At 31.3% G+C, this 16,579-nt stretch overlaps 2 protein-coding genes across 3 annotated transcripts; one reads left to right on the top strand and one right to left on the bottom strand.

Annotated features, from left to right (window-relative positions):
* Positions 1–6,742: 6,742 nt before the first annotated feature.
* On the bottom strand, positions 6,743–8,428 carry LOC140814686 (uncharacterized). Its single transcript, XM_073173739.1, has 3 exons — positions 8,189–8,428; positions 7,934–7,999; positions 6,743–7,355 (listed from the first exon to the last, which is right to left on the bottom strand). The coding sequence occupies exons 1-3, from the start codon at positions 8,360–8,362 to the stop codon at positions 6,852–6,854; spliced, it is 744 nt and encodes a 247-aa protein (XP_073029840.1). The 5' UTR covers positions 8,363–8,428; the 3' UTR covers positions 6,743–6,851.
* A 4,937-nt stretch (positions 8,429–13,365) lies between these two features.
* On the top strand, positions 13,366–16,520 carry LOC140815190 (uncharacterized). Of its 2 annotated transcripts, none has more exons than XM_073174309.1 (7): positions 13,366–13,984; positions 14,322–14,842; positions 14,932–14,990; positions 15,109–15,165; positions 15,252–15,347; positions 15,461–15,637; positions 15,730–16,520. In XM_073174309.1, exons 1-7 carry the CDS (start codon positions 13,449–13,451, stop codon positions 15,769–15,771), a joined length of 1,488 nt encoding a protein of 495 aa, XP_073030410.1. In that variant the 5' UTR covers positions 13,366–13,448; the 3' UTR covers positions 15,772–16,520. The 2 variants fall into 2 exon arrangements, with proteins under 2 accessions (XP_073030410.1, XP_073030411.1); XM_073174310.1 differs by having other exon boundaries at positions 14,932–14,984; positions 15,730–16,518.
* The last annotated feature ends 59 nt before the right edge of the window (positions 16,521–16,579 follow it).

Genomic DNA, 16,579 nt, shown 5'->3' with positions numbered 1-16,579 from the left:
GTTATATATGCTTGTAATATTAATGTTGCTTCTGTACGTGCGAGGGAATGAAATATCCTGCTTTTAACATGAGTATTTTAAGTAGAAGCTATGTTTCAGTGCAAAAAATCAAAATAACCTTGAATCATGACAGTGTACGTGGCATAGCATTTAAGATTATTTATTCATCGTTGAAGAGTTCAAACTCAAGGCGTATGGATTTAGGATAGGAAGCGAAACAAGAAACACTTTCTTCAATTTGAGAGAACATGGAACAAGCTTATAACAGGAAATGCCTCAAAATGTCGACTCCGAGCAGCTATACAGGATAAAAACAAAACAATGATAATTGCATCATCGTAATCCTTTCAGATTATATTTCCAGGGCTAATCAAAGAACTGCGCCAACGGAACCTGAAACTCTGCATCTGCTCAATAATATATGAGAATATAAAATTCTTGTTAATCTATCTTCTATAGACTGAATGGGTAAATTATGTATTTCTAACGTCATCGCGTTCCATATACTCAAACATGATTTATGGTATGTAATAAATGCAGTCGTGATCAATTTACTACTGCTCAAATATATTGAGTATATCAACAAATAGACATCATTTCAACTATACTCAGATAGATATTTCATCATATTCAATACATGAACGTATTCGTTTCATCAATGTTATTCGTAAGATACAATAGATGAATGTAACCACAACAATATTTGCATAGATGTCTATAGTGATTTGGAGCAATATATATATATATATATATACACACACGATGTTATTTATAAATAATAGAAAAATGACGAGTCAAAGTAGTTGGCAACATACACTCGCACCAATGCAATGGAGTTAATTATGTGTATAATGAATACAGGCAGTAGGCTACTGAATTCTATAACGAGAAGATGAGTTTGAGTACATGACCTCAGCCCTAGAAACTGAGTGTGTGTATATTTATGGACAACTATTTGCACAAAGCCCTGGAAGACAAGCGTCGTAGGATGTCAACAAATAGAGGCATTCAAAGTTTGAAATTAATTAGCCTTTTTATTAGAAAAATAATTAGGTTATAAATCAATAGCAAGGCTTGTCTAACGGATGATATACTATTTATTAGTTTTAAGATTCACATTTGTAAAAGAAAGCTAGCATATGATTGTGCATTAATTATATAAAAAAAATTGAAAATTTAGACAAGATATATAGTATGTTTTGAATCAAATATGCCCATGACTTTAAAAATTTACGTTCCATCTTTTTTGACATCAAACCCAAGACTATGCCCACTTGAATGTAGGGATGGCAATTTTCTCCGTGGGATCCCGCGGGGAAAACTCGAAACGGGGATGGGGATCCCCGATTTTTTCGGTTTTGGTTTTGGGTTCGGGGATTTTTTTAAATCCCCGATGTAGTTCGGGGCGGGTATGAGATTATTATCCTCATCCCCGAAATCCCCGAACCCACCCCAAAAATAATATCAATAATAAAATAATAGTATTATTAGTATTAATAATATAATAATAATATTGTTTTTTAAAATATTAATAATAATATTATTATTAATATTGATATTGTTATTAATATTAATATTATCTCTAATAATAATAGATAATAATAAATTTTGGTTTGAGAAAATCTTCGAATCCATCATCGTCTTGCAATATTAATATTTTTGAAACGGGGATGGGGGTGGGGATGGAATTCGGGGATGGGGATGGCAAACCCGCCTCCGCCCCGGTCCATTGTCATCCCTACTTGAATGTCACCATTCTCCAACAAATTTTAATCTATATCTATATACCTATAAAAATATGGATAAAAGACATTGTTTTATAATTGTGCAATGACAAAATTAACTTTCAATACACAATTCATCTATATACCTATAAATCTATATCTATATACCTATAAAAGTGTGGATCACTCATTTGTTTTCCAATTGTAAAAGACACAAATGTCTTCTTTATTATTATGAATTCAAAAAATCATGTAAGGATATATTTGTAAAATTGTAACAAATGCTATTGTCATTACAACATACAATTGATTGTAGTAATTTATATCATTTCAATAATAAAATGTAACTCCTATATTAAATTTATCGAATAATTGATCTTTATACTACATTTAAATGTTTTATTCTTTTAATTTTCATAAAATATGAAGCTCTTAGAAAAATTTGGAGAGTTTGACTATAGTAAGAAAAGTAAAGATTTTAATAGCACTTTGATTGTAGTAATTTATATCATTTCAATAATAAAATGTAACTCCTATATTAAATTTATCAAATAATTGATCTTTATACTACATTTAAATATTTTATTCTTTTAATTTTCAGAAAATATGAAGCTATTAGAAAAATTTGGAGAGTTTGACTATAGTAAGAAAAGTAAAGATTTTAGAAGTACTTTTAAAAAAGATTATACATACAACAAATATATAAATTCATTACACAAAAATTTGGTGATATTTAAAATATCTACTAAGATGGATTGATATTTAGACATTAAATGTTTAAAGCTAAACCTGACTATGGTTCTCAAGAACAGTAGAACCAAAATCAGACTAAATCTTTTCTTAGTTTCAATTCTAAAATCAGTTATTATAATTTTTCAATTTAAAAAATCTTTAATAGAAAATTGTAAATAAGAAATTTTGAAAATAATATTACATAAAAATTGAATAAATATTTGATAATAAAAAATACATTAGAGAAATAATATTTTCTTCATATATAATTCTTACAAAAAATATTAAAACAATAGCTTTTTTTAATAAAAAAATATTTTTTTATTAAAAATATTAAAAGAATATATATTTAACTATTATAGTTATAGTGTAAAAAAAATAACAAATTTTTTCATTGTAAATTTTCTACTATTCTCATAAATTGTGTGTTGTTAGATTAATTGTATGAAAAATTTTCTACACAATCATTAAATACATGAAGATCATAATAGTATTTTTTTTTTATTTTTTAACAGAAAATTTCAACATAAGAAACTTTGAAAATAATGTTACATAAAAATTTAATTGATATTTGATAATAAAAATACATTATAGAAATAACATTTTCTTGCTACATAATTCTTAGAAATTTTTTTAAAATAATATATTTTTTAGTTTAAAAAATCATTAAAAAATTAAAAGAATATATATTTAACTATTATACTTATAAAAGTATAAAAAGAATAACAATGTTTTTCATTGTAAATTTTCTACTATTTCGTCTTTTTACTAACTTTAAATATTTTATTCTTTTAATTTTCTTTCTACATGTTATTTTATGATTTTAATGTAATTTTGTAATTATATTTTAGCGTAGTTTCTAATTAAGTAATAAATCATAGTATCACAAGAAAATATAAGAAACAAATAATTATATATGCAGTAATATAATAATATGATAAGTATATAATAGTATAAAATTTAATAATAATGTATTTATAATTTTTTAACTAAGAATTGAAAGTAAATAATTTAATAAATTATTTAATATAATTTATATCAATAATCATGAATGTTAATATAATAATAATATCATAAAATATGAATGTGATAGAAAAATTAAGAGAGTTAGCTATAATAAAAAATTAAAATATTTTAATAGCAATTTTTTTAAAATAAATATATATCAGACAAGTGTTTTAGTGGAATCCTTCTTACAGAGGAAGAATGGAGTGTGAGCGTTTTTCTCCGAACATCCATAAAATTCACGTGTCTTTACTTTTAACAAGTTTTTACATTTCAACCGTTGAAAATATCAATAGAAATATTGAATCATCTTCCACACTTTTCACGTGGTTCATATTCTAACCGTTCGAGAAAATCTTTCAATCGCCTAAAAACGATTGAAGAAAAATTTTAATAGCATATGTTTTTAAAAGAGTTTATTCACCTCATCTAAATTCTTTTCTGATCCCAACAATATACAATCACTAAACACATACAAATATAATATAATATATATATAATTGTAATTGATAGCTTAATGAAAAATATAAATTATATATTTTTTAAAAAAATATTTATTAACTAATGTATATGAAAATTAATTCATCTATGATATATAATTTTAAAGCAAAAGATAAAAAATTTCTGTATGAAGTTAAATAATATATAAATTAAATATTATAGATTATATTTTGTTATCAATATTATTATTTAATTAGTTTGATCATATTTTGATTAGTTATTCACAAATATTTTAAATTGATAATTATTTGTCTTTAGTGTGCTTCACTTATATAAATTATTATTTATGTATTTATAAAATCCATAATTTGGTTGATTTTTAGGTTATTATAACTTATACGTGGTGCTTAGATATATATATTTTCAAAATTTATTTCAGTTCAATTCGTTCTATATATTATGCTCATTATAATTTATTATATAACATAAAATCAATTGCTTGAATTTTTTTTTTGAATTTTTTTTGAAAGTAAGGTATATAAGTTCTTAATTAATTTATTCGTCTAATATGACAAAAGACTAAACCAATATGTTAAGCCTCATAAGAACTTTTCTCAGAAAATGGAGATGTTTCATTGTTCGGCTTAGAGCGAGAAATGAGCTTCCAAAATTGTATCCAAAGGAAGAAAATGAACTATTTATACTAAACTAAAAATAGGAAAAATGTGTTTTACTAAATACGTGTTTTGTGAATCTTATTCTACCAACACAATATAAATAAAAAAATGATTCAAATTAATTTTAAAATACAATTTTTAATTTTTATTAAATAATTAATATTCACGTGCATCGCACGTGCTTCTTGCTAGTACCTATAAAAATATGGATAAAGGGCATTGTTTTCCAATTGTGCAATGACAAAATTAACCTTCTATACACATTTCATCTATATATATACCTATAAATAGAAGTATGGATAAAGAGAATTGTTTTCCAATTGTACAATGACAAAATTAACTTTCTATACACATTTCAAGAATAAAATGTAACTCCTATATTAATTTTATCAAATAACTCATATTTATACTACATGTAAATGTTTTATCCTTTTAATTTTCTCAATACATTTTTTTTCAAATGATTTTATTGTAATTTTTTAATTATATTTTTAGTGCAATTTCTAATTAAGTAATAAATTATAGTATCACAAAAAGATATATGAAAAATTTATAACTATGTGTGCAATAGTAAAATAACTAACATATTTTATAGGGTTTTTTTTAACAAAGAATTGAAAGTAAATAGTTTAATTTTGATTTTAAAAGAGAGTACGATTTCAAAAAAATCATCTATAACAAATATATATGTTATATGCATTTGATACTCTTGGGATAGTCCGGGTCATGGATGCTAAATGGATAGCACAAATCTGTGTTAATCTGCAGGATGGATTCTTTATAAGCTGGGCAGGTGAATGCCCGGGATATATTCTCCCCGAGCAACCATATGCCCAAGCTCTCGAGCCATCTCCCGAGAAGCTTATCACCGGGGATACCTCGATAACAATGCCGCCTATCTTATCTGTCAGAACTACAGGGGTTGGGCGTGTCAGAGAAGCTATCAGAAATAGGGTGGCGTGACAGGAAGTCAATATCAAATGCTATAAGTGGTAGGTGTACGCGCAAATCGAGGTAATCCTTGATTTTCATTCCTATAAATAGCATGTATGATTTACATTTGAAGGACCGAATTCTGGTGCTTCTAAGCTCTCGGTATTTACTTATATCCTCACAAATATCATTTGTGTTCTTCATCTTCAACTTGCTGACTTAAGCATCGGAGTGGCCACGCCGGACACCTCTCCGCGCCTATTCACGAGTTCCCTTTCATTGTTTGCATGTCACGATCGAAGCCATATTCCTTGCTCAATTTCCTCCATTATCTTGATAGCAGATCCAGTTGGAGCACTCGACTCGACTCATCCATTTCACCCGGATCGCATCAGCATTATTATTTTATTAAATTGTATAACTAAAAAATTACATTATTGCTTCTAAAATCAATCATCAATCAAAACTCTGAATATGTAATTCATGAAAAGAGATTTAATGAGCAATAAAAAGATTTTAGGTTATTTTCTACTGTAAAAACAATATATGATATAATCCTTATCATAAATATAATTATAGTGATCATTGATTAGCATTTGTCAAAATATTAGAATTTATTATTTTTTTGCATATGATATTTAATATCTTTATTTTATTATTTTGAAATCAAACTAATTAATTCAATAGATACAAAAATAACATTTTTTTTATGAAATTTTATTTCTTTTGTTATATTTTAAATTTTAATAGTGAAAATCATACCAATAGTTTAAAATCTATATTTAATAATTATTATATGAGTTTATTTGATATTTACATATAATCTTATTTGAATGTGCATTTCTTTACATATGTTGATTTATTTATTATTTTAAAACTTATTTAACAAGAAATTAATAATCATCAATGTTAGTCTACGAAAGATCGATATATAGAATTTATTATCCATGATATAGAATTGTAAAAATAAAAAGTAAAATAATTCTTTAGGAGGTTAAATTAAATATTATGATTTATTCATTTGTTTTAATATTTTTTTATGACTTAGTCACAATGCTAGTTTATTATAAGGCTCATACTCCTAGGTTACCAAAAAAAAATTAAAATTAAGATAGGAAATTTTTGGAAGTGATATTCAAATGGTCGATGTCGTTAAAATGTCACTCTTGCCGCGGGCGATGACGAAAGAAATTTATGCTTTGCAAGTGAAGTACCTACAACATATTCATGGAAGCTTCAAATTTCTTGATATATGAAACAAGTGCAATTATGGTATAGCTCTTCAAAATCAAAATAAAAAATAAAGGACGACGTAGGGTCCCCGAACCAATTATGACATTCACCTCTCCTTAAAATCTTGCACGATAGTATTATTTTCCACCTCGTTCTGCAGCACCCTTTTCTTAGGATACAACTCAATATTTAACACATCGTCCCCGCTTACGTAAACAACCTTAAATACATCGTACTTGACATCAAGGGCGAACCCCTCGAGGTTAGGCAGAATAGCCTTCCTGTAATCCGAGTTCAGAATGTAAGAATAACAATGCTGAAGCGACTTCCACACGAAGAGGCACACTATTCTTGGGTGCGCCTGAGATTTCAAGCAAACCCCAGAGCTTGAACCATTCATCTTGTCGAAACGATCTTTGAACATGCCTATGGATTCATATGAAACGGTGAAATCGTTGGCTGAAAGGGATGCGGAGCTGAGTGAAATTATGTCGCCGCTGAAGAATTTAGCGGCGGGGGAGCCGTCTCGAGATTCGCCTGTGTATGCGTTGAAGAAGCTATGTTCCACCAGTATGGCCATGGTTGACACATTATTTGTTAACATGGAAAGCTGGAAATTTATAATTAAAACAAGGAAACATTTATTCAAATGTTGATATCTAAATTTCAAAAAAAAAAAAAAAATTATCTAATTCTGAAATTAAAATAAAAAAAAGGGTTGAATTAATTTGGTTCCGAAACATTCGTGATTGGCTGCTAAATCTTGAAAATGACTGGTCAAACAAAAGCTATCTTGGTTGGCCTGAGACTCAAAATTTTCTTCTCCAAAGTAGCTGGCGCTACGCACGATTTAATTCAGGTCGAAAATAGATGGTCTCAATATTCCATTTAATTGAATCTGATCTTATAGCATCAAACAGCCTAATTACCAAAGAGACAAAACTTAAGACGAAAAGCAGGTAGAGATGTAGGTTTAGGTTTGTATACATACATAGATGCATGCAGGATCATAATATTTTGAAAAATTAAGAATATTCAAACAATGTCGAAATTAATTAACAGCAAATAGACAACACACACACACACACACACACACAGATATATATATATATATATATATATATATATATATATATATATATATATATAATATTAAAATAAAATATCAATGGGCATATGTACACTTACAAGAGCCGCACTCAACAATTGCTTGTTTTCACTAGATCTCTTCATCCATGCCCCATACCATATTATCTACAGGCAAACAAAAAGCAGGAGATATTAAAAAAGTATCTTGTTGATTTGACCATAACAATATTAATTTTGGCCAATATCTTCAACTAGTATCTAGCCTGTGTGTGTGTAAATTGGAAAGCATGTTTGTTCACTCTTATAAAAAGGAAAAAAAAGAAAAAGAAAAAGCAGGATGGAGTCCTCAATTACCAGATTTCCATGGATACTTCTGAATATGGAACTGTGAACACATCCAAGGCTTTCAGTGTATGAAGAAATCTGCTTCAAAGCTTCCACAAGTTCATCAACATATAACACTGTTGGTCTCAACATAAAGAAACTTATATCCAAATTCCTATCATTAAAAGGTACATAACAAGCCATATCAATCAACCCTCCTTTATTAATTTCCTTTACCCTTGTGTGTGTGCATGCATATATGTTGCTTCTTTTTTCTGTAATGGGAGATGCGTTTGTATATAATATTCATTAATATTTATAAAAATTGGAATTCAAACAAAGATTAATAATGTAGTCTTCAGTCGTAGCAATTTGGTTAGTCTTTGTTTGGCTTCTTTTCTGGACCAAAACAGTTAAAAAGAGAAAAAAAGCCGATGATTTGATTGAACAAAGAACCTTAATAGGTCATGTCATGCCATGCATGTTTGACTGACTACTTTGGTATATATAGTTTAATTTGTGTGGCCTTTCTAGATAATTAATTTATTGGATATACGACACATATAAGACATTGACAACAATATTACATAAAGTACTTAACTACACCAATTTGACCCTTTGAAATCTCCAACTTGGTATTTTTATATATTATGATTATGATTTCTTAAGTTGAACGCAAAGTTTGTGTAGATGAAAGGTTGTTCAACTTAAAAAACTTTGACTGCTAAGATGAAATGTAATACAATATATATAGGCCCATCATCAAAGTTGAAACGTGAAAGCCACGGAAGCCCGTCACGTACCGACATTGATTGAGCTTGTGCACAAATCGATTAAAAGCTCAAAAACCGTGATATAATTTGGATAATAAAAATTATTGATTGAACCGCTTCAACCATTACAGGGTAATATTTTAATTTTACCATATTGACTGCCCGTGGTGAATCAATAATTCGTCAACTCAGGGGAGAAATTGGAAGTGAAACTACTAATTAGATTTTGGGGCTAAAATTGTATACGTTAGTTAGAACTCAACTTTTTAACCAACGCCATTTGCTAATTATTCTTCGTTATGGTACGCCCTGAAATTCGTGGCTAGTGTGTGTGTACACTACACTGAATACGTTTGACGAACTGCTTTGTGTCATAGAACTAGTTCCAGTGACTTTGGACGTGGTAATTTTTCCCTCAATCCGAATCTCTTTCCAGAAACAATGAAACATAACTACCCAGTGAGCAACAACAGAGCGCACATGTTATCGGTTCTGATGTCAAATTATAATCCAGTTCTCTGTTATGATTAACTGGCATAGCGATTTAGAATGTCATTTGGTTCAAAAAAAAGATAACTTCATAATTGAAAATTTATTGGTGTATCAATATCTTCTCTGTTACACTTGTGGTACTATCTATTAGGCTTGATGATTATATGTGCGTGAACCGTGAAGTCTTGCGACTGCACTCAAAATGTTTGATTTCGAGGGACTTATTTCCGATTGAAAGTTTAGTTGTTGTCCTACACTCCTACTCCTTGGAAACTCTTAGGTTCTCCGAGGCACAAAATGCTTAGAGCTGGAATTGCTTCATCCACAACAAATTTCTGAAACCAAATTATTTTGAATTCCAGGCAAATAATAAGGTGTAACGTGGACAGAAGTTTTGATAAAAATCCGTATACGGTTTTGCTTATCAGCTGGAAAGTCTTTGATACTCGATACAGTTTTCTGAATTGAGTGCTCATATCGAACCTTCAGGGCAGAGTACTTTTCTCCATCTTTCTTCAATCACTAGATACATATTTACGATATATATATATATGAGTTACATTTGAATTCTTTCACAACCACTTATAAATCATCTTAAACTTTCATTTCAACAAATGTGGGACGAGATTATAGCAGTTTTAACATGTGAATGTTGGATTTTATTGTTTTTGTTGATCTAATGAAAAAAGGTCCGGTACAGCTTTTCTATACCGTGGAATTTTTCTATAACTTACCAAATCTCTTTCTATATCCGACATCTTTCACGGGAATCAAAGATAACTCATTCCTGCTAAGGTTTTCCCCCTTTGTGATTTCAACTAAAAGATTTTTGTAAATCTTCTTGGGTTCGATATCTTCTCTATTTTGTTTGTGTACCTCACTGGATTATTGGTGCAAATGAAAAAAAAAAAAAAGGGATGGCTGGTTATTGACGTGTGACAAGGAAGTCATAATTTTCTTTTCAGTCAAAAATGTGACAGACTAACTGGTCCTGGAGACCTGGTTATAAAAAGAAAATGACCCCATACTTAATTCAAATAATTTTTCTTTCAAATAAAAATGTGCTAGACACCCTGGTCCTGGTCGTTAAAGAAAAAGAATTTCATAGTTAATTCAATTTTCATGACAGTGATTCACGCTGGAAGGATATAATAATTCAGTTAGCCCATCTTCGGCCTACCACTAGTTTTTATGGCTTGGAGTGGAAAATTTTCCACCAAGCATGTCCAAGATTTGACTCCATTTGTTGAGAGCTGGCTACTTTTAATAGGTAATAGACTTACAGTCTCTTTCTTACTAGCTGTTCAGGTGAATAAGTTTTCTAGTATCTCATTCATGGATTTCCTTTCCTCACACAAGAAAACAAGAACATGATGTAAAGGATATGGCTTCATTTTATAGAAAATGGAAAGATGTTCTATGATGAACTTCCTTTTTTGGGTAGTGTAAGCGCATTCACGGACTCTTGGCCTAAAAGTTGCATGAAAAGAACGAAATTTAGATTCCAGACTGATTAGGTAAGAAACAGAGAGGATGGTGTTTGAGGATTTACACTTGTTTTTGTTTCCCCGGATAAGTTTAAATTATCTCACATATGCTATATGCAACGAGTATTGGCATATTTCCAACTGAACGGTATAATGCTACACGTAACAAACAGTATGTTCAGGAGTTGATTGTAGGAATCAATTGTCCAACCATGGAATCTTAATGACCCTAAGACATGCTGTGGTTCATCAGTTTACTCACGAATTCACGGCTCTACTTTATAATAGAGGTGAGAGAGTCAATTATGGCTGTAGAGACAGCGAGATCATATATGACCTTTTCCCTGTACAATGGAAAGATAGATTTAAGTTGTATCCAAACATTTAAATGTGCCTATCTAATGGCCAATCCAACCTGTGAAAAGAATCGATCCATCTTATCGCGATAAAGCATGGCCTAGCTAGTAGTGGGATTCATGTTCCAAAATTGATTTTGATGATAACGAGTCTGCAATTATATAGAATTTGCATATGATGGAGGTGTGGGATAGAGAAAAGTTAAATATTTTGGTAGCTTTTGATAGCATCAAGTCCAGGTCAAGTGACCTCTTGTATCTCAAAAGTGCTAAGAAAAACATCTCATATGTTTTGACACCTCTTTAATCCATCTTCGAGCTTTGAGATGATGGGATCTCAAGAAGTGATGATTGTTTTCATGGCATGTTTTATAAATCATAAATGGACGATTAGTTGTTATTTGATATCATTTATTTCCGTTATGCGATATTTATCATTTGAATTTTAGCATGTTTAGTTTGAAACTTGGATGGGCGGGTTACTAGCTACCACATTCGCTTGAGCTCCATGGCATAAAACATTAAACTCAACAATCTATAACCTTCCCCTTTCTGGAAATCTGCGTGTCAATCCAAATGCAATGAACACAAATTTTCGTCAGATTCAGCCTGTGGAATCTATCGATATCAAAAGTAACGCAGGTGTACAAACCACCATCGAGTTTTTGAAGTGATATAAAATCTCGTGTGGTGAACTTGAAGTCTTTTTCGAATTTTGGAAGATAGGATTTGGTTTTTTGATACAGATCATGTACTCATCTGTTTGTCATTTCAGAATAACAGATATGAATTCCGTACCCAACTTTTTTCATGCTGTTCAATATAGGGCAGGACAGACTTGATAGATATTTCATTTCAATGATATCTTTAAATCTTCTTCTTCTTCTTCTTGTTTTTTTTTAAGAACCACAGAGCTCATTTGCAAGTACCGATGCATAGTTTTATTTGCTTTAGAGCATCATCCTCAAGTTCGCAATGGGATTTATGTATGCTGGTGGAAATTTTTTAAAAATAAATAAATTTAAACCCCCTCCCAATGAAGATAGGGAATAAAATAATTTGGGCCCAAGTGGAGAAAAAGGCAAACACATATATTATTCGAATGATGTATGCTTTTGTAAATGAATGATTATTTGTGTTCATCAAGAAAAAGTGGTAAAAGGCACCATGTATTGTCGATTCAATTATACAGATACTTTCCCTCTCTTTTTGTTTAATTAAGCTAAAATATCAATTAATATATCATCACATTTGTTGTCTTTTACCATCATAAGTAATTTCCCCCCCAAAAAAAAAAAACAATATTAAAGATGCGACTTGCGGTGATCAATATTAATCATATGACCGACTTGGATTTTCCGTTATAGTTGGTGGGAAATCTATTATTTGAATATAGTTTAATTTGTGGTATTCATTCTATCTAAAATCTTGGTATTTGGGGCCCGCGCCTACGTGACTGTATAATGTATTCCTATAGCAACTACTTTGTATTCGTCATCGCTGTACAAAAATGATTAACCTAAGTTGCTATAAAATTCCATTATAAACTCATTTAAATCTTTCATTTTTAAGATGTGGGACAAAGGTATCACATGTATGTGTGTGCTTCATAGATTGTAATTAAATTTATCAACCAATTAAATAAGAATAATATGTTTGATTAGTCGATCATTAATCAATAGCTAGGTCTATAAAATGAATTAACGAAATGATTTATTTCACTTCGTTGGTTATATTATGACAAAAGGATCTCCATATATGAGAATGATCGGTTTAATTTAGAGATGCAAGCAAGACCTTGAATTATTGGAAAATTGGGTCTCCTCCTCCGCCAGCTCTTGTTTTGTGCAACTTGCTTTTGGTTCACATATGTAGTTAAATCATTTCAACAAGATTTAAATAAATAAATAAATAATTTGAAGAGACATCCCCGCTATGGTTGTGATTGTCTCATAAAATTAAATTAATGTTTCCAAGACTGAATTTCGTAACTAAAAAATGAAACTGATTTATAAATTTTTTTTTTATCTTGCTAAAAATATTTACATGAAAATTATTAATAATGATTTGAATATAAATATATATATATAGCGCTGCATGCACTGGAGAATTTATCCATCATCGCCACTCACCAGTATTCCTCTTCTCTTCTTTGTCTCCTCACCGGTGGAAAACAACAGTAATGGACGAATCTTGGAGAATGAGATTCGGGATGCCCACGACACCGCCGCCCCGGAGAACAGTTGCGAAGCCCAAATTTCCAAACTACCGATCCACTACGGACGATACCTCTTCTTCCAACACCCGGAAAACTTCCTCCGACGAACACCCTCTAAACCCTGAAGACTTCACCGACGTTTTCGGTGGGCCCCCTCGAACAGTTCTCTCCGGCCACTTCAGCACGGGTTTTCCAATATCCACCTCCTCTTCCAATTTTTTCTACGAGGAGATTTTCCGGCAGCCGGAGAATGTGCCTCCGTCGACGGAGAGGATTGGACGGAGCTTGAAGGAGTTTAGGATCTCGACGAAGAGTGTTCGAGATCAACATAATAGTCGAAAGACTGGTTTCTATACTGATGTTTTTGGGTGGGTTGATGAGAGGGTAATGAGATCAAGGTCAAGGTCGAAGACGAGTTCTTCATCGATTTTAAGCTCGGAGGAGTTAAGTCCTATCCGGCGGGCCGACGACTATGTTTCCTTATTTGCTTCGAAGCTCAGGTAAGTTATGTTTTGCTTTTTTAATTTTTTGATAACTCGACATACTGACTTCAGCTTTTGCAGTCTGTTTGTTTGAGGGGTTTAATGGATAACTTCCGCCAGTTTCATCTCATTTCTGTCCACATTGAATAACAATTCTTCGACAAAACGCTGACTCTTTCATAGGGAAAATAATAATAATAATTCACTCGGATTCTAGATGTAATGACCTGTTCTAGAAAAGAGATGCATGCACATTTGAAGTAACAAAACCTCTTGGAAATCAAGATTCTATAATATGATCAAATCGTCCTGCCAAGAACAATACTAAAGAGGTAATAATGTGCTCCTTTTTCAGGCCAGTTAATGTTAAATCTAGGTGCATTTCACCAATAATGAGGCAAAACAGTTACCGAAAACAACAGAATTTGCCACCATTTACTGGCACTCAGCCCGTGTTCAACACTGAATATGAATACCCTGAGAATTTCAAGAACTACACATTTGGATTTAGTCGGAGAAATGCATCCCCGGAGACCATTAGTGTTGAACCGACATCAAGCAGCAGCTTCAGAGTGTCTACAGATTGTTTAGAACCGAATTCACCAGCATCAGCTGTTTCTTCTGTTTGCCATTCAGACATGGAGCAAAAAACAAGTGCTGTTGAGGAAGATATGTTGATGCAGGGTCAGGTAGAACTGGAAGAAAATGAAGTGATGAGCTCCTATGTTATTGAAATAAGCTCTGATAATAGGGAAGGGACAAGTGAATCTAATGGTGTCGACGAAGCAATTGCATGGGCAAAAGAGAAGTTCCATAAACATTGTGTGGAGAGTAAATGGGGATCTGAAAATGGCGAGAAAGGGAAACACTTGGAAGGTCAGCTAGAGTTTCTTCCTAGCCATGTCTTTTTGGCTATTATTTATATAGATATAGCATTGACTTACCATATATGTCGAACTTTGCAGAAAATCACGGTAGGAATCAGTTTTCAGGACAAGCTGATAGTTTTGGATCACTGGTATATGTATATCATTTGTAAGATGAGCTTACAGATAGAAGACATTTACACATTTTACGATCAACATGTGATTTACAGTGTGCATATTGTTTACTTGATTTCTTTTCTTTTGCTTGTGATGTAGGATGAGCAACAAGAAAAATGGGCTTTAAAAGATGAAATACAGCCATTTGAAAGCATGGTAACTGGCCACAAATGCAGTCAATAATGTATATACAGCTTAAGAGAGCAAGAAAACTTATAATTTTCTCCCGTAATTCATGGCAGTTACAAATACAAATGCAAGTAATGGATGAAAAGATAAGCTTGTGGTCAAAAGGCAAAGAATCGGACATCCGGTTGCTGTTATCGTCTCTGCATGATGTGAGATGAATTTGTTGCATCTAATGTCTCTTGTAGATGCTTATCTTTTCAAGGGTTACTAAGATTTTCATTGTGCGATGCATAATAGTATCTACTACTGTTTCTTTGTTCAGATTTTATGGCCTAACAGTGGCTGGTTTCCGATACCTCTAACAAATATAATCGAAAGCCCGAAAGTGAAGAAAGCATATCAAAAGGCAAGGCTGTGCCTGCACCCCGACAAGCTGCAACAAAGGGGTGCTACACTCCCACAAAAATACGTAGCCGAGAAGGCTTTTTCCATCCTCCAGGTTACTTCAGCCATCTAATGCTCCAGGGGGATAATCTTTTGTTAATTTCAGATATAAATGATCAATTACTAAAGCAGTGTTCATGATTTTAGGATGCATGGGCTGCACTTGTCTCCCAAGACATATACCGTTGATGAGAAGTTGCCGTAAAAGAAGTGTTACTTCGAATGCAATATAAAAGCCTTCGAATGCATGCCGTGGAACACATCAAGAAGAATAATTAACTGAATGATGAGTATTGTAAATCAGTGTGCTGTGTTAGAAACTATCTGAAGTGCAGATAGTTTATATATGTTAGGATTTTTGGTTTGATAAGCTAGCAATTCTGTCATGTTCTGTTTTTATAATTGGATTTCTTGGCTTCTTGAACATGGCCTACTCTGCTACCATTCTTAATACTAGGAAAATGCCTACTGTAATTTAAAAAAAAAATCAAGATGTTCGTTTTTTGAAACCTGGTTGAGATAAATATCTGGGCCTTTGTTGACATCCACATAAACCTTAATTCTTTTTAAAAATTATTGTATTAATTTTTTGGATTCGAATATTATATATATTTGTTGTGTGTTTCGGATTTAACAGATCCTTAGTAGCCTGCTGTAGAATAAAAGGTTTCAATCAAATTTTTATATACAAAAAATTAATTAAAACATACAAAGCTAGCAAGCCTAGCATTAACCAGAAAAAGAATTGAATTCGTTATATTCTCTTATTTCTTTTTCAGCCAATTTCTGCTTGATTAAAAATAAATATATTGTAGATTCTCATATATCATACCATCACACTACAATTGAAATTTAAATTATTAACGAAATATAATTGTATAAATTCATTTAAAATTCAAAGATTATGCTTAACTACTGTCTGGGGTGCACTGAAATCTCAAGTTCCAGCCCGCCTTACCCAGCTCTACCAAAACACGTTGTGGTTTATTATTATTTT

Source organism: Primulina eburnea, chromosome 15, assembly GCF_022965805.1.
Source record: "Primulina eburnea isolate SZY01 chromosome 15, ASM2296580v1, whole genome shotgun sequence".
Taxonomy (NCBI): Eukaryota; Viridiplantae; Streptophyta; class Magnoliopsida; order Lamiales; family Gesneriaceae; genus Primulina; species Primulina eburnea.
The sequence above is the reverse complement of the archived record's forward strand: the minus strand, read 5'-3'. Positions and strand labels throughout refer to the sequence as shown.